This window comes from Cydia pomonella, chromosome 8 (genome assembly GCF_033807575.1).
Source record: "Cydia pomonella isolate Wapato2018A chromosome 8, ilCydPomo1, whole genome shotgun sequence".
NCBI classification, from domain to species: Eukaryota; Metazoa; Arthropoda; class Insecta; order Lepidoptera; family Tortricidae; genus Cydia; species Cydia pomonella.
The window spans coordinates 7,985,605-8,008,852 of NC_084710.1; the positions used below are offsets into that span (position 1 = coordinate 7,985,605).

At 38.7% G+C, this 23,248-nt stretch overlaps 2 protein-coding genes across 3 annotated transcripts in view; one reads left to right on the forward strand and one right to left on the reverse strand.

The window, feature by feature from the left end:
- LOC133520474 (acid sphingomyelinase-like phosphodiesterase 3b) overlaps positions 1–23,248 on the forward strand; it is a 107,066-nt gene that overhangs the window by 5,860 nt on the left and 77,958 nt on the right. Inside the window, exon 2 of one of the 2 annotated variants that reach the window (XM_061854906.1) lies at positions 12,238–12,532. The gene's annotated coding sequence lies outside the window, so the exon portion shown is untranslated. Of the gene's footprint in view, positions 1–11,746; positions 12,533–23,248 lie in introns of those variants that run through there. The other variant, XM_061854907.1, reaches the window with a different exon arrangement.
- On the reverse strand, positions 263–22,999 carry LOC133520287 (uncharacterized). The gene is made up of 5 exons (XM_061854656.1): positions 22,749–22,999; positions 22,188–22,544; positions 21,617–21,750; positions 21,234–21,451; positions 263–4,733 (listed from the first exon to the last, which is right to left on the reverse strand). The coding sequence occupies exons 1-5, from the start codon at positions 22,997–22,999 to the stop codon at positions 465–467; spliced, it is 5,229 nt and encodes a 1,742-aa protein (XP_061710640.1). The 3' UTR covers positions 263–464.

A 23,248-nucleotide genomic window follows, 5' to 3' on the forward strand; every position in this document is an offset into this window, starting at 1 on the left:
CCGTTAATTTCAAGGGTGATTTCTTGAGCTTAAATTAAGTAACTTTCTCAAAGATACCGGTATTCTAATTAACTCCATTTCGGAGATAATCAATAATTTATTTTAATCTTATAAGGCCCTCAGTAGCGTATACACTTACCTTAGGGCCTGTTTACATATTGATTAGTGTTTAGTACGAGTGTGTACATTTGCTACTAAACGTAAATACTACCTCGGACGATTGATGTTCGAAAAGACATTGATATGTCATAGTTTTTGTTCAAGCTTGGAGTCTTGAGTATTAAAATAAAAATCTTAGATACTTTTAAAAACTTCTAATTCGAGGTCCACAAAGATACTTATGCTTAAATAGAAAAATATGTTTTGAAATGCGTGTGACGCGCACATGAGCGCGTATCTCAGAGCCAAGTGAGCTCGCTAGGCGTCTAGAGGCGGCGAGGGGCGCGGCAGATGGGCCAACTGGTTTATTGGTATGCAGTCCCCGCTTCCCCTTCGTTGGTAGGAGCCGCAACATCCTGGGGGCCCTTGGAGGCGTTAGCCTTCAAGGCTTCATGGGTCTCGTCCAGCAGAGGGCAGAGGTATTTCACACCTCGCTTATAGGTGCCTGTTACAGTGGCAACTTCGGCTACTCGCGAAATCCCGTCGGCGCCAGGAAACAATTTGGAGATTCGTCCAAGCCGCCAGTGCAGTGGAGGAGTATTCTCTTCCTTGATTAGGACCAGGTCACCCAGTTGAAGAGCTCGTCCTGGAACACGCCATTTCGTCCGTTGCTGGAGCTTGCAGACGTATTCCATTTGCCAGCGTCGCCAGAAGTGCTGTCTTAGTGCCTCGAGCCTCTGAAACCTGTCTAAACGGCTTGGGTTTATATCCGCGAGGTGGGGCGACGGCAACGAGGTGAGCGCGCGGCCGATGATGAAGTGACCTGGGGTTAAGGGTTGGAAATCGTTTGGTGAGGACGATAAAGGACATAAAGGACTAAATAAAGTTGCCAATTCTTCGTAGGTTAAATGAGCGTTACCTAGAATGCGATTGAGGTGAAATTTGGCAGATTTGACTCCTGCTTCCCACAAACCACCAAAGTGAGGAGCATATGCCGGTTGGAATTTAAATTGTATTCCCTCATTTGCTGCAAAATTGCAAACCGTGTCTGAATTTGAACTAAGATAATCGCTAATTTCCTTGGCCGCTCCTACAAAATTACGTCCATTATCGCAGAAGATCTCGCGAGGTCGCCCTCTGCGAGAGATAAAACGTCGCAGCGAAAGAATAAACGAATCTGTCGATAGCGTGCTTACTGCCTCTAAATGCAAACATTTGTATCGAAGACAAACAAATATCGCTAAATAGCACTTCGTTATTTTGCAACCTCTGCCATGCCTGTCCGTAATCATAAAAGGCCCAGCGAAGTCTACGCCGACACTAATGAACGGAAAATCAGGCGTTACGCGCTGAGAGGGTAGAGCGCCCATCAATGGAGCAGAAGTATTGCCAGCTACGCGGCGACAGGTGACGCATTGTTGCGAGACGGTGCGCGCAAGTGTGCGCCCCGATACGGCCCATACCGACTCGCGAATGGCGGCTAAAAGCAGCTGAGGAGGAGCGTGCAGAAGACGGATGTGTTCCTGTTGAAACAGCAATCTAGTAAATCTATGTTTGGCATGTAAAAGCATTGGGTGGCGTTTATCAAATTGATAAAACGAAGAGGACAGACGTCCACCAACTCTGAGAAGTTTGTCGTCTTCATCGTAAAATGGGTTAAGCGATAGAATAGGGCATTTAGGGCCTAGAGATTGCTTGTCACGCAACAATTTCAATTCAAGGGGGAAACTAGCCTGTTGCGACAAAGCGACCAATTTTTTAAAAGAAGCCTCGAGCTCCTCAGGTTGTAGCACACCCGTAGTTTTATTAGTTGAGAGACGGCAGTTATGCGCAAACCTAAGCATATAAGCTACCGCACGTTGCAAAGTTTTAAGTTTCGAATATCGATCGAAATCAACGACATCATTTTTTTGTGAATCTTTAGTGATCGCGACGTTAACCTTTAGCTCGGGTAAATCGAATTCCGAGTTTGAGGAAAACTGAGGCCAGTTATTCTGTGGCTCGTACAAAAAGGACGGCCCGGTCCACCACATTTGCAAATCAGGTAAGCGACGCGCTTCGACCCCTCTAGATGGATAGTCAGCCGGATTTACAGCGGTAGGAACGTGACGAAACTCACTACCATCGGTGAGTTCTAAAATATGAGCCACGCGATTGGCAACAAATGTTTTTAATTTAGTTTGATTTGTTTTAAGCCATGCGATCACAATTGACGAGTCAGTCCAATAAAATTTTTGCGCAATCTGGCAGCGCAACGTCTTAGAGACAGCTGACGCGAGCTGCGCGCCTAGAAGGCAAGCACATAATTCCAAACGAGGAATAGTCGTAGCCTGGACCGGCGTGACCTTGGCCTTGGCGCACAGCAGCCTGACCATAACAACGCCCTTCTCATTTGTTGACTTTAAATAAATACAGGCCGCGTATGCCACTGAGCTCGCATCACAAAATACATGCATCTCGATATGCGTCGGCGAGTCGCATAGAACATAACGAGGTATTTGGATCGAAGTTAAAGACGCTAGTCCGTTTACAAAATCCTGCCAAGACTCGTTTATGTAGCTCGGCACGGGAACATCCCAGTCGATTTTTTCAATCCATAATTTTTTAATTAAAACTTTAGGTATAATCGTCAGCAAACAAAGGAGGCCTAATGGATCAAATATTTTACACGAGTCCGATAAAATTGATCGTTTCGTAGGATGGCCGTCCTTGGCCGAATATTGAGTAGGGAAATGAATGATATCTGTCTCAGAGTCCCAGCCCACTCCTAACGTATGCGACGATGAGCTAATGATCAAGCTACCTTTATTTTCATTGGGGTTTTCTGAGTCGTGCAAAATTGACGATAAATTTGAGCGATATTTGCGCAGAGGGAAACAACCAGCTGCCAGCGCACGCTCAATCGACTCTTTAATAGAACGTAGTTCCTCCTCTGTGTCCGATCCTGTTAGCAAATCATCCACTAAAAAATCATTTTGGATGATGGTCTTAATTTTTTCATCTGCACATTCTTCGCCCAACTGCCATAAACAGCGTGTGCTCAAAAAACTAGCACTTGAAAATCCGTAAGTGACCGTGTTAAGTTTTAAAGTTTTTAAAGGTTCGTTCTCTTTGGAGCGCCAAAGAATTAATTGTAAATCGCGGTCACACTCCTGAACCAAGACCTGCCGATACATCTTAGCGACATCCCCAGTCAAAACGTATTTGTAAGTGCGAAACCTCAATAGAATATTAAATAATGAATCCTGAATCGTCGGCCCGACCATCTGCAGGTCGTTTATAGAATAACCAGACGTGGTGGGGGCACTACCATGGAAAACGACTCTTAATTTCGTAGATTCGCTGGAGGGCTTTTGCACACAATGATGTGGCACAAAAAAAGAAGGGTCCGGAATGTCAGAATCGGACACAGAGAGATGGCCTAATTCGGCATATTCATTTATAAATTGCTCGTAAGCCGCTTTTAAATCAGGGTTACGTTTAAATCGTTTCTCTAATGCAAAGAACCGTTTTTTAGCTAAGCGATACGAGTTCCCTAAACAATCGGGCTCCGTAACCAATGGCAAGCGTACGTGAAACCTACCGTTATCGTCACGATAAGTGTGAGTGACAAAATGTTGCTCACATTCCGCCTCTAAATCGGTAAACGGTTGATTAGGTTGGGGCACTTGCTCCAGCTGCCAGAATTTAGTAAGCGAGTCGTCAAGATTATTATCACTGGTTGTGTATAGGTGATTGCATTGTAAAAAAGAATTGAACGAGTTTTTATCGAACGCTGAGTATGCATTGTACTTACTGACAACTAACCATCCTAGTTTTGATTTGCGCAAAACAAGCGTATCGTGCCCTAAATCAATTTGCTCGCCTCCAACCAAATTCCAAAAGACGTCAGCCCCAATTAAGATATCTACAGGTCCGGGCTGATTAAAATGAGGATCGGCGAGTTTTTTATTACGTGGCCACGTGACGTTCGACACATCAATAGGCTTTAGTGGCAAATTGCTGTTAATTACGGGCAGCGCTAAACATGAGATATCGAATTTAATATTTTTATCATGTTTAGACCGAATTTGCACAAAACAGCGTTCCGGATTACTAGATATAGGCACGTCAGATAATCCGAAAAGATTTGTATTACTGGGCAGCGGTGCGAGTTGCAATTTCTGTTTAAAATCGGTTGTAACAATAGAAGTCATGCTTCCGCAATCTAAAAAAGCGCGCGCCGTTACATAATCATTAGTAGCCGGGCTATATATGTCTACGTACGCGGTAGGTAAAAGTACCTGATTTGAGCGCGATACGGTCATATTTGACGACAGCCCGAGCCCGGGCTCCGAGCGCGGCGGAGGCGCATCTACGGGCGCAGTGGCAACCTGAGGAGTCTCCCTATGCAATAAAATATTATGGCGCTTCTTACAAGTGTGACACGGAGCTACTCTGCAGCGATGAGAAGTGTGCCCCTTCCGCAAACAGTTGAGACAAAGGCGTAACCTTGACGCTCCGGAGATCCGGTCTTCGATGGACAGGGACAGGAATGACGAGCAATCGTAAATCCGGTGCTCACCGCTGCAGAACACACAGGCAGGAGGAGAGGCCGAGGCCGAAGCAGCAGGAGTGGCTGAAACCGCAAAACACTAAAGCCCGTAGGTTTTTGGACACATGATCCACTAAGTAACGAAGGGACTTTGCTGATTCGCGACCAATCGCTTGCAAATTAAACAATGAGTTCAAATGGTTGCTAATCAGCTGTTTTTTGTTGTCATATCTCTCGCAGAGAAGACGCCAGGCCTCAGCGTAATTACTGTCCGACACTTCTAAATTACTAATCACCTGAGCCGCTTCACCATCCAAATAAGAATTTAAATAGTGAAATTTGTGAATCGGCTTGATGTTGTCGGAACTGTGAATAAGGGAATCAAATGTGTCTCTGAATTCGAGCCACTTAAAATACGAACCATCGAAACTAGCGATTTTAATCACAGGCAAACGAAAATTTAAACCGTTGCATGTATTGTCATGACCACAGTTACTTTGAACTTCAGACTTTACGCTGGCGAAATCAGATCCTTCGGCTGCCTTGTCAATAATCTTTTGAGCCGTGGCAATAAGAGAAATAAAATCATTTTCCATCTCTTCTCTTATGTCAATTTCGGTCTGCATTTCTGATGTAGTCGCAATTTCTATTTGAGTTTGGATCTGGTCAAACTGTGTGAACATACTACGAAAACGATCCAATTTCAACGAAAGTTCGTCTACATCTTTCGAGAAAATACTTTCCTGAGCATTCAAATCGGCAATGTAATTTTTAAATTTAGTAATACGTCCCTTAATAGACGTTCTAGTGGGTATCAACGTAGCCATCTTATGACAAAGATCTGATTTCAATGAAAACAGCGAATGAGGAAATCAGAAATCAAAAATAAAAATATGGAATAAATACGTAAATTTTCTGGCCTATGTTCACAGTCACAGTGGTTGGCTCGGTCGGCAACAGTGCTATGCGAAATGCAGGAGTCAGCAGAAAACACACCGCAGCTGCAGCTGAGTCGTAGCTGTTGCCGGGGAGCGACGCGACCGGTTCTTATCTGTAACACGATCGCACGAACACTTGTGTTACTATGAAATGCAATGGATTTTTTTATGCGTTGAGATTTAACTGCGCGTAATTAGTAAAATCGCTAGACAGTATTCTTTTTGTGTATTTAGCATAAAGTAGGAGTATGCTTTATGAAATGGAGAAAAGTTTAAGCTGATGAAATTAACTAATAAGAATGTCACTTAAATAAGCGTTTCTGTTCTTAAATAGTTTTAAATAAATGCTTAACTTAGCGCAAAAGGCTATAAGTTTTGAATTGGCTATAAAGCAGCGACCAGATTATTTCACTGACACTTGCTATCAAAAGAGGATACGTGGCTAACAAATGTTTACGTCACTAATGCAATAAAATGGCATACAATTAAAATTAAGCACGGCAAAGGGTGAAGACGGCAAAGCTAAATAGTCAAATAGATGGAGGAAAGTACGAGCAGAGAGTAGGAAATATGAAGGAATGGTGCACTTCCCTTGCTAAACCTGGCTATGGCGTAGTTCTGACCGGCGGGCTTGAAGTAAGGGTGTCTGCAGCTTCCAAAATGGCGTCGTAAATCTCCAAATATTTGTACAGTACAACTGGCGTCGTGGATAGGTACAATCCAACAGGCGGATCCAAAAAACTGCGTTGGCGCCGGGTTGTCCAATTTGTGCCACGTTGTTGCTGTCGTGACCTTTGCCTTCTTCACACGTAGGACTTTCGTTCGACTCGGGCAGAAGCTATCTTTGCGTATTAATCACGTCGATGGGTCACCATGTTCAAGGTTGGAGTCTTGAGTATTAAAATAAAAATCTTAGATACTTTTAAAAACTTCTAATTCGAGGTCCACAAAGATACTTATGCTTAAATAGAAAAATATGTTTTGAAATGCGTGTGACGCGCACATGAGCGCGTATCTCAGAGCCAAGTGAGCTCGCTAGGCGTCTAGAGGCGGCGAGGGGCGCGGCAGATGGGCCAACTGGTTTATTGGTATGCAGTCCCCGCTTCCCCTTCGTTGGTAGGAGCCGCAACAGTTTTCAATTGTTTGGTTGAATTAAATGTAATGCCCGTGTTACAACAACGCTATATGCAACATTAAATTACTTATTATTAAAAAAAAAAAACATTTTTTTTTAACATTAACTATGCCATTTAGTTGCCTTGAACGTACTTACCTATACCCTGAAGTTAACGGAATTCAATAAAAACACGTTGTATAATAATATTAGATTAGTGGTGGTTTTAACAGTTATTGTGTGTTTATATTCGTGTTGTGTGTTTCACAATAGCGTCATAATTATTAAGGCGATTTTGTCGAATGAGGTCTAATCCGTTCAACCAATACATCCAATAACGTGGCGGAGGTTTCTTTTTAGTAAGTTATCTTTATTTTTTCACTCATATAAGGTTTTTAAAAGTTATTAAAATAAGCAATAAAGGAATTTTTATTTCATCATAAAATTAATAAGCTGTAAAATCGTACCTTCTTCTTCTTAAATTGCACTATATTCTAAAATCGAATGAATTGGCATTGGAGTTAGATCTTCAACAATACATGTCGACAGGTTTAACGCTAACAATTGGAAATAGGGTCTACTTTAATTATTCTGACTTAATCCATCCGTTCTTATACATAGTCGTACCTAACATAGGTACAGAAAACCTTTCCAACTGCCTGTCCTACGTAGGTAACGTGCAAACTCAACCAGAAAATATAGCGAGGAATGAGTCAATATAAACATAACTGGGTATACGTCGGCTTTATTTTCCGCCGCGCTAAATGACTCCAGCGATTTTGACAAATGACAAATGATGTGCCAAATGATTCGGCGTATCTCGGCTCGAAAATATTTTTTCTTCCGACCGAGTTGTGTGAACCTTGATGTGTTTATCTTGAAATATCAAAGGGCAGCAGCCTGAAATATCATGATGTACCTGCATATGTACATCATGATATTTCACATGTTCTGCATTTCATGCATATCATTTAAGACTTCATTTATAAAGCGTATTGAATGTGAGTGTTAGTTGGATCTAGGAAAAGACGTGACTTATTGCTCATTCGTAACTATTCTTTTTTGGGTTTCTTAGTCATATAGAAACCATTATGATTTCGCCATGTCCGTCTGTCCGTCCGTATGGGGTTTATGTTTCTTTTCGTTCTTTTTTTCTTTGACCCAATAGTATGGGATATCGTTGGATCGCTCTTTCAAAACGAATGAGGATCTCTAAAAAATATTTTTTGATAAAGTTAATATTATGTGTTCCCTGTAAGTTTTGAACCATGGGTCCATAAGATTTAAAAAAAATCGTGAAACAAAACAAAAGTTTAATAAATAATTTCAATGAAAAGTACAGCGAATATGATCGGTCCAGTCGTTTTTGAATTATTGCAAAAAATCTTATCTTCTTAGCAAAAAGACGTACAAAGTGCTGCAAAGGTACTGCCTACTATGCTTGTAATGTACAGTCAGATGCAGAGAGAGGTAACCCCCTCCTGCATAGAGTAATTGTATGCAGGGGGGGGGGGTCACCTTTCTCTGCAGCAGACTGTACAAGAAACTTACTAATAGCCCCTGTTTTGACGGAATGGTAACTACAAAATCCTACATTGAGCATGGCCCGACATGTTCTTGGCCGATTTTTTAATTATCTCTATAGCTTCTGTTCATTTCTTTAATATGGTGAGACGCATGTTAAAGGTTGAGAAACGTAAAACACAATGTATTTTTAGTACAGTCAGCGTCAAATACTTTGTAGCAGTCAACGTGGCCAAATAGTTCGGTACACCATACTAAATATATGGTGTACCGAACTATTTGGCTACTTTGGTTGCTACAAAGTATTTGACGCTGACTGTACCTATGATAGTAAGATGTTGTCCAAGGGTTGATGGCCTTATGATGATAAATATAACGCAATATGTTAAGAAATTGGGTACGGGTTGTCTGGAACTTATACTAATAAATTATACCGATTATTTTGCTCTTACAATTTCTCTTTACACATAAGAGAAATTGTAAACGATTATAACTTTAATGGCTGGTAGTATTTCCAACAGAAATACAAACTACAAAAAGTCCTCTTCATACCAAACGAACATAGGGTATGTAAGTCAATCCAAAGTCTCTTATGGATCGATGCACCTGCCTTTGCGAGAGGTAATCGCGCGTTGTAAGCAGTGGACTCTCTGTTCTCTAGGTTTTGTGTCCTGATAGAGCGCAGTCTCGTAATGCAGTCAGTTACAAATGTGTGGGTATTAAGCATTGCGGGCGCGTTTGGCTTTCAGATATTTATTAGTTACTTGAATCTAGATGTATCTGTGGCTGGTTGAGGAATTAGTCAGTGTTACTTACACTGAAGATGCTTTTCTGAAGAGATATTTTGTAGATTAGTTTTCTATCGAGCAGATTATAAAAAGCATTGTTATTTATGCATTGATTAAATTACTTTAAATACCTACCGCTTTCGGCCTAGGAATTGTGAACGTTTGTTATTTTAAGCGTCGCATCAGGATGCTCGTACTAAACTCAGTTTTCTTTAAAAATACTCGTTGGAGGGTTTCCACTGTCTAATGTTTTTTTAATGCTTTAAAACATCATATATTATACTTACTTATGTAGATAACTAGCCCTCGTCCGTATGTCAGTGGAGATCTTTACAACATTTGTGGGTTTTAAAACGTACACCAGAGAAAAAAAATACTTTGTTCGTACTCGTATTACACACATAAACAAACAACAATACACAAACAAACAACAAAAACATTTTTTTTTGTTTTGTTTTGTCTGTTTTTTGTTAACCTGCTTATGTAATACATACATACGTACATATTACTATTAGATACCTATTCTCCCAAGGCTCAATTGGAACAGAATTACGTTTCATTTGTTTCGTTCAGTAAAAAAAAAACAATATACTATTTACTAAATAATAGAATGTGCTCTGGAGGTTGTTAAAACTGTATCCATGCGAAAGTGTGTCTGTCTGTTACCTTCACGCTTAAACCGCTAAAGAGATTTGGACAAAATTTGGGTATGGAGTATTAGAGGTGAAAACACCATACATCATTAAGTAAAGGATTTAATTCATTAAAACACGGAAAACAGGCATAGCTTAGGTAAATCACACTCCGACGCCGTAATGGCGGGCGATGCTCCTCTTTGATGCTTTCGTATGTCCGGATGTACGGGTCGCAATTCTCAACCGATTCTCGTGGGTGAGCAGGTTCACTAGTTAAATAAAAATTTTCTGACGTTCCGTTTTTTTGGCGAATTTTCAAAACAATGGAAAGTAGCATAAATGACTTAAGTGCCATAAGCATATATGATAGTTAAGACACTTGCGAGTACGTTATGATAATGACTCGAAGAAGTCAGTTTTTTTTTCATTTTATAAGCTTATGCAAGATTTACAGCTCACAGAGCCACTAGTTTATTATAAACTGATCAGCGAATGACTCTAGTCTTGCCCTCATCACACCTGATGAAAAGTGAAGATAGATAGCCCAATTCAAAGAATGATTAAGACACGTTTGAGATCTTTAAAAGATCGATAACTAAACAACATTTCAAAATTGACGTTAATTTCGATTCTGCTGTGATCCCTATAAGACCTATCTACGATATTTCTAACGGCAAAGCAACATTGTTGGTTGCCCGAATCGAGCTGCTTCTGTCAATTATACGACATACAAACGATATCTAAATGAGAACTTATCTAAACCAGAACTTATCGTTATTGTATTTCATTCTTGGAATAGAGCCGTGAGGCTAAGATGGAGCATACGGGTTCTCTAACAGCCTATTTACTCTTGCTTTGAAGACAGAGACCAAGGTTATATTGGTCAGAGAATACTATGGTTGCTATTGGTTGATCCCCGCACGTCTCTTCGTATACATACACCTTAATGGAACGGGAGCCAGACACCGCTCTGATGGTTATTGACTTCGCTGTCTGACAGTTAACAGCTGTCTTATAGTACGAAAATGTCTTGTGAAAGTTCGTGCGTTGTCGTAGCTAATCTCCCCCAAACACCCAATTCAAATATACGCAAAAGAACGCCTTCGTCCTCTTACTATAAATAAATTACGTGATAAGTTGTTTGTAAAAAAAAAACATTTTTGGTACAAGCTTTTATCGCTGACTGTACTTTTCTTTCCACATGCAACTAATACTCATTGAGACAATTCTCACAACCCCGAAACACAATTAGTTTGCGCTATTTGATCACAAAGTCTCCATGGCCACCTCTTGTCTTCGTCATCAGATCAGCTCCATGTCATAATATTGCATTGTCATCCGATTAGCATATTAATGCAAAATTTCAACTCAATCGGAAATTGGGAAGTGGATCAAATTTAGCTTTCAAGATTTGACCCACACTAAAAATAAACTAACATGGCTATTTAAATAAAAGCTTGTAAAAATCTTGCAATAGAGTCTGTTCGGAAAGAGAAGGGTCGTGGAATATATTGTGCCCCATACATTTCACATCTCTTCTCTTTCCGCACAGAGTCTAATAACAAAATAATGGGCAATGAATTTCATCTAGTTATATTTTAACAACGCAAATTTTAGTAAGACTTTATGCATATGTATATTCCTTCAGCTCATTGGGACTGATTTTTAGCTTTGTGTTGCTTTTGCTGGTAGTTTCTCCCATAAACAATTTTTTTCATAGATTTTATTTTCATTCAATCTCTTACTATTATTATTATTATTCTCTCGTCAAGTCAATCTGTACAGTCAGAATCAAATGAATAGTGTCGATAGGAGTATACAAAAATATCGTAACACACCTTTGTTACCATAGAAATAAGGACGTGTTCCGATATATTTGGCGATTTTGGCCGTCACTTTCTACTTGAATTTCAGCATAAAAAAAGTGATACAGTCAGCTGTATCTCCTTTTTTAGGCGATTTATTATTCTTCATAATAAAAAAGATGAGCTTAACCCATTCACCGCCAATCACGACACGTTGTCGTTTTAACCTCTACGAAGCATTTCCTCTACATACCGGGAAACCCATGCTATCGGCTACAACGTAGCGCTACGACCGTAGCTCAGCGGTGAATGTGTTAAATAAATTTATATAATATGTAGGTGAAAGTCACTGTCTTCTCTGGTTGATTAGTTTTAAGTACAATCAGCGCCATATAAATAGCATCCCAAGTATTAGTAATAGTTCGACGCCATACAATTAATATGGTGTACCGAACTCTTTGAATACTTTAAATGCTACTTAATACTATATGACGCTGACTATACGCATAAGTATACGACCAGAGATAGTCTAAACAAAATTGGATGGTTGTCAGGACTCACATCGGTTTCTACTTGTACCTAAATCGAGATAAGTACATTGAGATGAGTTCGTTTTCTAACAAAAGCAGAAAGATACTGAGTTTAAATGATCTTACAGTTCAACTTCAATGAACCTAGTCTACGTGTTACGAGTTTTCAAAAGATACTGCTTAGATGCTGTTTTACATGTACATATCTTAAGACGGTTGCACCAGACTTATTTATTCCCCGCCAGTGAAGTGAAGGATAATTCTCTTCAGATTTACGAGTGCTTTCACCCATCGCCGGTCCTGCAAATACTTAAGTTGCAACACCAAATACAGAATAACGCTGCACCCGATCTTCAGCGGAAACTGCCGAACGGTTTTCAAACTTGGAACATTAGCTGAAGTCGGAGCTCAGTTTGCCGCGATCTGTCGAGGAGGACGCACGTCGCCCGCCCTCGCACCTTCGCTTACGCGATATTTACGTTAAGTGACAGTGATATTTTTAAGTGTTACTTGACGTGATGACAGCCTACATGAGTGACTTAAATACATTGTAGTACGTTGAAAGGTCAGTATAATATATATTCGTTTTTTGAATATTTATATGCTAATTTGCAACCCTTTGACTGTTTCAATAAATCTACGTTTTGTTTATTCAACTTTTTGCATTCGGCTCAGCTTAATTTGGGGCCCTTGTTTACATTCATACTTTGCCCTGGTTTTGCTAACACCTGTTTCACAAGGATATTTTTCCTTGTAGCGGTCCCAGTGTTTTTTCTGTATAATTAGGTGAATCTGATTATGGCATCGTTAGTACGACTAAGCTCGGACGCTGCGAACCCAAAAGTTTTGATTGGTCAAACGGATGATCAGATTTCAGAGGGATTGGAAAATTCACTTTATTAATCCTATTAATCGGTTCGGATGACTTGGCGTAAAGTTTTCCAGTAGCCTTTTCTAAAAAAGAGAAATAAAACCAGCAAAGTACTAAAGTGATTTGCTACGCTTAGACTGCTTTTACTTTCATGCCCGCCCCGGTACGAGCTACGCCGTAGCATCCGAGCCTCGTAGCACGTAGAAACTTAGCACGCTTGCATTTTTTACGGCTGATTGAACACTTTGACTTTATACACAGTGTTTTTTTGATTTCCGTTAATTTCAAGGGTGTATCCCTGAGCGAAATTTAAGTAATTTTCTCAAAGACACCACCAGTATTCTAATTAACTCCATTTCGGAGATAATCAATATTTATTTATTTTCTTATAAGGCCTTTACGAGCGTGTACTGTGGCTAAGGGCCTGTTTACATATTGATTAGTGTTAAGTATGACTTAATACATTTGCTACTAAACGTAAATACTATCTCGGACGATTGATGTTCAAAATGACATTGACATTTCAGTTTTCAATTGTTTGGTTGAGTAAAATGTAATGCCCGTGTTACAAAAACGCTATATTGAACATTTAATTACTTTTTATAAAAATAAAAACAATAAAAAAAAATTAAAAAAGTTTTTTTTTAATTTACTATGCCATATAGTTTCCTTAAACGTACTTACTGATACCTCAAAGTTAACGGAATTCAATAAAAACACGGTGTATAATTTGAGTTTAGATTTTCCATATACACACCGATTCGAAATTTAAGATAAATTAAAAAATTCCTACATATACGATAGGCATTGGATTTGTCAGAGCCAAAAGTGACGTTTTTGTTTGAAGAAACGTTACTTTTGACACTGATATATCTAATCCATATCGTATCTTTAGCAAATGTTTGACGTATCGAATCAGCCCGACATACTAATTAAAACAAAAAATATTACTTTGCTAATCCACGAAAAGATAACCCGTTATATTTACTTGCGTATTGTGTATTGGGTAAACGATTGAATTGTCCAAGTTTCGTGATATCATGTGTTTAATTAGACAGTTGTGTTGCCGTTATGTGTCACATCTGTAGAGTCCGTTTATATTTTCATAGAAGTTTCACTTTTATGATGCTATTTCCACACTTTGTCTTAGCAAGCACAATGAAGAGTCCGACTCCTAAAGCGTATTCTATTAAAGTTGTATTCTTAATCCAAAATGACAGATACCTACATTTTCAAATTCTGCTACTTAGTTGGGTCATGAGTTCTGCCACTATGGTTTTGACTGATAAAATGTAGTAAAAAGCTTTTAATAATAAAAAAATGCCATGAGTTGAAAACTTGTTTTATACTGATCAAAACGTAATATAATTCGTTTAAAATTTAGATCGCGTCTTAATTTACTACTTGTTTACTTTGCGATTGACGTTAGACGCAAATACGCAGCTGGATTGTGGAAAATTACGTCAATTCAGTGATACGCAAATTTTTGACTGCCATCCTACGAGTACCTTTGGTAAAACACGTACAGTTGCAGGTTGGCAATACCAATACACATGTATTATATGTTTTAAGGAAGATAAAAGATCCAGCTTTTATTTGTTGTAAGATTCGACCATGTAAACAAGAAAAATAAAAAACTAGGGATCAAAATCACCTCGAACAGGTCGCGTATTTTTTGCATGTTTTTTTATATAACATTTTTCTGAATGTTGCATAGAATTTTGCAAAACTGAGACAGCAAATTAAGTTTAATTATAATGTAAGTAATTCAGCACTAAATAAGCTTTCAATCCATGTATATAAATAATAAGGTATCTTATCTTATAGATTTTTTATCAGTCAAAACCTTTTTGACAGAACTTATGATCTAAGTAAATTGACAATAACGGCCTTGTACAACTAAAATATGATGTACCTAACTAACACAAAACGTATTTACATAATGTTTTAAAACGCTTTAGAGGTTTTTGTAGTTGTAGAATTTTGTAGGTTTGTGCATTATAAATTATTATAGTGCAGATTTTAAGCCGTTTTTATTTAAATTATAACATGGCTTGTAGGAATTACACTACCGTCAAAAAGTTTAAGACCAAACACAGAATATGCAAATAATCAACATTTTAATGATTTTTTACGAAAATACTACTTTGCAGGAGAAACCTACAATTCAAAAAATAAAGCGTTAAACAATGTATTAAAAAAAGAGATATACTTATATATATATATTATATAATAATAATAAAAAGTTTTGTACACAGTTTCTCATCGAAAAATCCTTGACGCTTTTCCACTACAGAGTAATCTTCACGTTCTTTCTACAAGTTTGTGTAGTAGCGTTTTTTGGCTTATGGATTTCCGCTCATATTGCAGTATCTCCCATAGAGTTTTTACTGATGTCGGACATTGTTTTCGGACCCTACGGGCGAGTTCATCCCATGAAAGCTCGATCAGGTTAAGGTCTGGTGATTGTGGTGGACAACTCATATTTTTTAACACACCTTGCTGTTCTTTATTGACTGTGTAGCCTCTACAGATCTTTACCGAATGCTTGAGATTTTTGTTTTCTTACAAAAAAAATGGGTTACCGATCTAACGTGTTCTTGAAAATGAAACTAAAATTGTGTTTGGTCTTAAACTTTTCGACGGTAGTGTAGTTTTAAAACTATTACGCCAAGTCACGAGTAGATTGATTTGATACAAACTATACCATAACCGCGTGCACCGATTTACTGAAATTACAGGTTATTTAAATACGCGTATTATTAAAAGTTGTAAGGTTCATGTTTGCGTGACCGAGAAAGTAAACACGACTTGGTATTGCCCTAATGGTAGCTGGGGCCGTTATAATTTGCGTCTGCGATTAAAATGATTAATCGCGCGATTAAGTGTCTTTGTTAGTCGAATATTCAATTGTTTATTTATGTCGATCAATACATATCTCTTTTTGAAGTTGTCAGTTGCCAAGCGAGGTGGGCATTAAATAAATAAAGTATTATAATATGTAGCAGTCAAATCAGTCCAAGTAATTCCATATTTTTATTTAGAGAAATAAGTAAGCTTGGAGTGCTCACTCCATAAAAATCGCTGGAAATCTGGCTTTTCATACTTATTAATAATAAGTTTTAAATTAGCTTAAATATTAAGCCTAAGTCTTATTATAAGGGGCCTTACCTTTTCTTGTTCAATATTATGAGAAATTTCCGAAATTTTCCCAAGTAGATGCAATTTTGATAATTTTCCGATGGCATGTCTGTAATTATAAGTACGCATTTCTACGAAATGGAAGAACACTCTTAAGCGTTTCTAAACCTTCACGTCGTAAGAATGACTTATATATAATTACTGTTTTATGTTTGTTTTATGAATAAAATAGATTCCGAAAAACCAGAACAGTAAATCTGGCTCTGACAGAATCAAGAGATTTTTTCTTTAACCATTTAATCAGGAGGATTCGAAAATTATCTTACTGGAAAGTTAAAGATATAAAGCTATGAAAAAAAGCTGTTTAAATGAGACATCAAAATCATTAAATAAGGCGTTATTTAATGGTTTTGATTTCTCATTTCTTTATCTAATGAAATTAATAAAGCTGACAGAAATTTAAACAGCTTTTTTTCATAGCATAGATTTGAAAGGTTATACTCGTATGTAAATACATTAGTATAAAATTCAAATTGGAACATCCAGCTGCGGAAGTACCTTCGCGCTATAGAAATCCGCGTAAGTTAAATATTACTGTTTGCGTAGTTGTTCATAGTAACAAAATAAAATGAATTGACCTAATGCCATAGGGCTAAACAGATAAGTAAATATGGTGCAAGGAGAAAAGTAAAAAAAAATATTTTGTAACTATTGCAAAAAATTTAAAAACTTCATAAACTACACAAATAAAAATATTATAATATAACGCGAAGCAGCCCACATGCTACACTGTCCGATTACCTTCAGGCGGTCGTGGTATACTAAAAAGGTTATCGATTAAAATCTTTATCTTTATGTTTTAAAAAATATGTTCATTGAAAGTACTTGTTAAGCTCTTATTTATATATATCCATTCTGTATATTGTTATTGTAGATAAAGATATTTGTAGTACATAAAAACCTCTTATTTTAAGATTTTTTTCTTATTTTTGGACCCATGGTTCAAATGTTAGAGAGTGGGTGGGGGACTAATATATGTTTTGCTTTCGGAGCCATTATTTCCGATAATTTCACTTTTTCAACAAATAGTTATTGGAGACGTTTACTCGTTTTAAAAGACCAACGTTCTATATGGGTTTCTAGGTAGTCACCTTGATTTGATACAAATAAGGACGAAGGTAAATCAAATTAAAGTTTCAATGCAACGTAATTTATAAAAAATAATCACTTCAGCAATGGAAAATTCATACAATTCTAATTAAAGATGTCCCTTGACAGATTAAGTTTGGTTGCAATAAGTACCTTAAAACTTTTTACTATATTAGGCATAATATTGTACTTTATTTGCTTTCTTATTTTCTCTAACCAAATAAATACTAACCGTATACCTTCTAATCAATTTATTGTTACCGAAACTTCCAACACCGATTCAATAACCAACTATTATCATTAAGAAAAAGTTCCACTTATTATTAGAAGAACTATCGGTAAAGACCGGTTACACTCAACTGTATCCAAAAGTACTAATAGAAACCCAGCATAAGCGTGAAATAAGTAGTTAGAGGGAAAAGTTTCGTACATTGTTTCATACACGCAGTTAAGCGAACTTTTTCGGTAATGCTGGACCCTTATTGTATATTTTTCGCTATTATTTTGATAAAATGTCGTTATTAAATCACATTTTTTATACAACGTCGATGGGAAACAAGCATACGGCCCGAGTGATGGTAAACGGTCACTAAAGCCTATGGACGCCTCCAATTCCGAGGAGTTACATGGGCTTGAGCTATGGCAACCTTACTCACAAACACAACTCTATAGATTGTGTAATTCATGAAGACGCGGGCCTTGACTTGTACATAGTGTCATATTATTAAAGGTTAGATTTCACAAATCCGCGCGTCATCGTGGATGACACGATCTATATGAGTAGGGTCTAGTAAGCTACTACTATAGGCGGGCAGCGACTTCGTTGGATGATAAAAACTACACCTAAAACCCTAAACTACGTTCGCGAGCCTCAAACTAGCTACATACCCATTTTTTTTTACATAGTTTCAGCGAAGTGGTTAAAGCGTGAAAAGGTAATAGACATACAGCAGAGTTATTATCGTTATAATAATATTTTTAGACACAAAATAGAACTATGATTTATGAATCTTAAGAACAAAACAACAAAATATATTGACGTATTAATAGTAGCTTCCCGTTTGCGTTAAGTGCCATTTTGTATGGGATTTTGAGTTTCGTTCGTTCGTTTCGCGAAAACTTCCCGCTTGGCGTCCTGTTTCTAAATCCCATACAAAATGAGACTTAAGGCAAACGCGTACGTCACGTCACGCTATCAAATAAATTTACACTAGGGGTTCTGAAATAACAAATTATTTAGTAGGTATTTCAGTTTTATTTGTGTTTACGAATTGTACCTATCCACACATGTGAATTAAACATATCGTATCCTCATGTACGAGTAATATATGTTTTGAATGATTCACGGATAGTTTCACTAGACTTAAATCGACCGGGAAATAAACCGTGATTGCCTTTTATATTATTTTTGAGCCCCCGTATCCGTGAACAAGATGCATGTGACTGCGTCGAAATATCGGGAGCTCAAAAACAATATATAAGGTAATCACTGTTTATATCCCGATCGATTTAAGTCTATAGTAATATAGGAGTTCAAGGATCAAAGTAAGCTTTTTAAGTATTAAATGGTATATCATGCAATTCAGTAATGTTGCTTGCGGTAATAGCGATTCATTTTACAAAGAAGTAATATAAGCCTCACCCTTCCAGGGCACTATGTCAAAAGGTCCAAACGTCCAAGGAGTCAATATGTCCAAGGGTCAAATAAATAAATAAATAAATAAATAAATGTTTCTTTATTTCGGACAAACAATGTATCCATAGAGTGTTAGTACAACAAGAAAATATCTTAACCTAGTATTAGTGCTTATTTATAAATATAATTTAAATAAGATGAGCCAATTTATATCTATATTATAAATTGCGCAACACTTTTAATTAGCTCGGTCCAGTGCTTTAACATGGGACAATCGAACCTATTAGCAATTTCCTTTAGAATGCTGTTGGGACTACATCTCACACGACTTAGTAATGAGACTATATTTTTCCGTAATATAGTCTGAAAACTATCCGTGCGAGCTGCCACAAACATACCCGATGCAGAGCACCTGCTAGGCAGCCCCATCAGCATTCTAAAGGCATTGTTGTACTGTACGCGCAAGGCGTTGTAGGCTCGTTTCGTGTACCGAACCCACAGGCTGCTCGTGTACAAGGATTGACAGTATGATTTAAATAACGTGATTTTTACATCACTTGAGCAACGAGCAAACCTGCGGGTAATCATGTTACTCCGAACCGCCAACGCCCTGCGCTCCCTTTCGATGTCCAAGTCATCCCTTAGGTCGCTCGTGAGGATGTGCCCCAGGTATTTTACCTTATCTACAACCTTTAATGGGCTAGAGTTCAACAAAATAGGTGGTACATGGTATGGCTTGATTTTACCCGCATTAAACACCAAAACCTCACTTTTTTTAGTGTTGTACTCTAGTCCATGGGTCAAGGCGTAGGCTTCACAGTGGGCAAGCAGCTGCTCCAACGCACTGACAGACGGGCTCAGTAGCACCATATCATCGGCATAACTTAGGCTATTGACACAAGTGCCTCCCACATAGCACCCAGCATGCATGCCACTCAGCCCGACTATCAGCTTGTTGATATATAGGTTGAAGAGCTTCGGTGAAGTGATACCACCCTGTCTTACCCCACATTCAAGCCTATACTCACCGGATAAGCTGCCCGCCCATCTGACCTGGTTTACTTGATTGCTGTACCAGTGCCTAAATAGTCCCACACACTCCGCCGGTATACCTGTCTCACTTAATTTTTGCCAAAGCAGATCATAATTAACTCGATCAAATGCCTTGGACAAATCGAGGAAACAGGCATAGACGGGGGTTTTCCTATCAGTATAATACCTGACCGTGTGCTTAAGACACAGAATTGCACTATCCGTGGACAGCCCCGTTCTAAAGCCGAATTGACCGTCATGAATATTTAAGTAGTTGTCTAGCATATTATCAAGCACACGGTCAAGTATCTTAGCTGAAGTGGTGGCGAGCGAGATAGGCCGATAGTTTGCCTTATCAGAAAGGTCACCCGTTTTATTTTTAACCACCGGTACAACAATCGTCCTCATGAGCTCCGCCGGAAGGTACGAGTGACTCATACATAAATTCAGTATTAACGACAGTACTCGAGGTAGGTGCACTCCTGCATATTTGAAGTGCTCTATACTAAGGCCATCGTGGCCAGGCGACTTACCCCTCTGCATATTGCTTATAACCAGTTTAATTTGTTTAGAGGTAATATGGGTAGTACGCCCGCCCCCGAAGGCCCTCTCATTTCCTTTCGAATGGGAGATAGACTTCACATCAAGCAGCGATTTGACATTGAAGTGTTCTCTAAATATGTTAGCAATCTCCCTGCAGTCTGTCTTACCCTCCACACTTACTGGCAAGCCCGGCCTCACGTTCATTTTCTTAGTCCCATTCCAAAAATCTGCGAACTTTTTATTTCTATGGGAGGTAGCTAGTTTATCCATTAAGATCTGTTCCTGTCTGTTCTGACACCACTTAAGTCTAGATTTAAACACTTTCTTGGTATGATGCATCAGATCAGAAACTCTACCCTGTCTTGGTTTGCCAGCTAACTCCCACAACTTGAATTGAAGCCGGGCCTCTCTGTGTGCTTCTGCAACATATTTGTTCCACCCTGCTAGACAACGACCCCTGGCTCGCTTACCACATTTAGCTGTTACCTTTGCAGCATTAGATAAGGTGTTAATAACCTTGATATATAAGTCATCAATAACTTTATAGTGATGACAGTTATCACAAATCCCGTCACAACAGTCCCTAAGCGAGTCAGGAAAGTCAATGTCCTTTAATTCACTATTACAGATCCTATTATATTCATCAATTTGATCTATCTGCCTTTCACCCCATATTACACCACTATTTACATAACTATCACAAATATTAATTACAGGCTCCAATACATTAATATTACATTCAATAAGCATAGGGAAATGGTCGGACCAAAAAACATCATACATAACCGTAACGTTACGAATAGTATTCCAAGCGCATTTCGTTACGATGCAATGGTCCAACCATCTCCTACACCCATGTATATCACTAACGTATGTATACGTATCAGAACTCACGCCCAATTTATCGATGTCCGCACATATCCATTGTTGCTCAGAGCAGAAATCCATCATCTCGCTATAAAACGGCTCGTTAACGTGAGCATTGAAGTCCCCCAGTATAAACACCGCTTGCACGTCATTATTGTCCGCAATAGTCGAAGAAAGCGCACCTAAACACTCTGTGTACAATGGCTTATTATCATATGAGTCCGTAGGCATGTAGACGCAGCCCACTAAAAATGATACTTCACCAGTTAAGACTTTCACGAACGCTATTCTGTCACTATCACACTCAACTATAGTTACCGCATTGAACGCACTTTTCCGCCAAAGGATACCCACTCCACCGTGAGGGCGCCCTTTCAATAGTCCGACAGACACGTCAACCGCCGATTTACCCGTCCAGCCGAAGTCCTTATCAATCGTACTAAGGAAAGGCAGGTCAAAAGGAAGAAGCCATGTCTCCTGCAACGCCACGATATCCGCACTTTTACACAAGGCTCGTAAACCATCCATAGACCTTTTTGCAGACCTACAATTAAAGGTTATCATTTTGCATGTACTCGTATCTGTCATTTTTCAATATTATTAATTTCACTCGATTTCACTCGATTAATTTCACTCGATTTAAATTCTGTATCTGCCATTTTCCCTCTAAACATAACAAAACGCCTAAAAGTTATACCACTGGGCCACAGGTTGTCATTTAGGTATTCTCCCAATTTAGATTTACTAACATATATTTTATAGGAGTAATAGCCCTTATCGCGCTTCATGGCAATCCTTTGTAACGTTACTCGATCTTGAATTTTTTCCAATATATACTCAGATATATCTTTTTCCGTTACCGATTGGTCTACATTAGAAATAAACATTGGCACCTTAACATCTGCCGCTTTAAACTTCGTATTGAACGATGTTTTGGCACTCCCGGTTTTACCTATAAACTGGTTTCGATGTCGTTTATACTGAACAAGTTTCCATTCCTCATCCATCTCCTTATCCTTCCATTCACCTTTTTCCGGTATACACTCGGCATAAGACTGTTTTAAGTTCGTTTGTTTAGTAACAATTGGTTTATGTTGCAAATTATTCTTATCTATAGTTGACTCATCCAACTCCATAGTTTGCTTATTCGCCTCTCCGCCTGCATCGATAACCGGTTCTGCTCTCGTCATTCGCTCCTGCGGCGCGCACGTCGGCTCGCTGCTATGCGGGAGCGAGACAGGTTGGCACGGCTCAGGTGTCTGAGTAGGCGCACGCATCGGGTCAACGGTCGCGGGCGGGTTAACCACTTCGCTCTCCGCATTCACAGATAACGTTGAACTATTTGTATTTAAAGTTGAATTTTTAACGGTCGAATTATAAAGTGTCATACCGATTGGTCCACTATCTAACAAAAACGCACCTCTTCTTCGATTCACATTTAAATACGATTCATTGTGACTCATACAGGATTCAATATGTTCCTTATTTTTACAGCTCTGCACATCTTTTATAAGTAGGTCAAGCTGATTACGTGTCACGTACATATCCTTTATTTCTCGTATCTGACCCTGCAAGTTGACAATGTCCTTCAACAGCCGTGTGACATCTATATTTTCAAAGTTGACCGGAGGTAATTTGTGTAATTCCTTAGCCACAAATATAGGCAGGTCGTCTGTTTTTGTATTTTTGATGCAACGAATAATATCTTCAATGTCCCGCTCCAGCTTGTCCTTCCTCCTTGCTATATATTTTTCATTTCCTTTCAAGCAGTCATACAATAACTTCTTTGCCATCTCCACATCCTCAGACGAAAATCCCGTTGCACATATTCTCACTAGACTGACATCATCCATAACATTAATTTTATTTTGCACGAATGCTAGCACCTCATTAATAACAATATTGCACGATGCACATTTCACGATATTATACACCGACATATTCGCAGCGCAAGGTCACCCTCACACACGCGCACACCTCTCAGCGCTTGCGCGACGACGCAACAACGACGACAAAACGTCCAAGGAGTCAATATGTCCAAG

What these genes read in the sequence shown, in the direction of transcription:
- LOC133520287 (XM_061854656.1), bottom strand. Translation starts at nt 22,999, where the DNA reads ATGGCAAAGAAGTTATTGTATGACTGCTTGAAAGGAAATGAAAAATAT. An exon ending in TAAGGACTTCGGCTGGACGG is followed by an intron (nt 21,452 to 21,616) that starts GTAAATCGGCGG and finishes TATCATTTTTAG; the next exon opens with TGGGCTGCGTCTACATGCCT. An exon ending in CGGACATCGATAAATTGGGC is followed by an intron (nt 4,734 to 21,233) that starts GTGAGTTCTGAT and finishes TACGGGCTTTAG; the next exon opens with TGTTTTGCGGTTTCAGCCAC.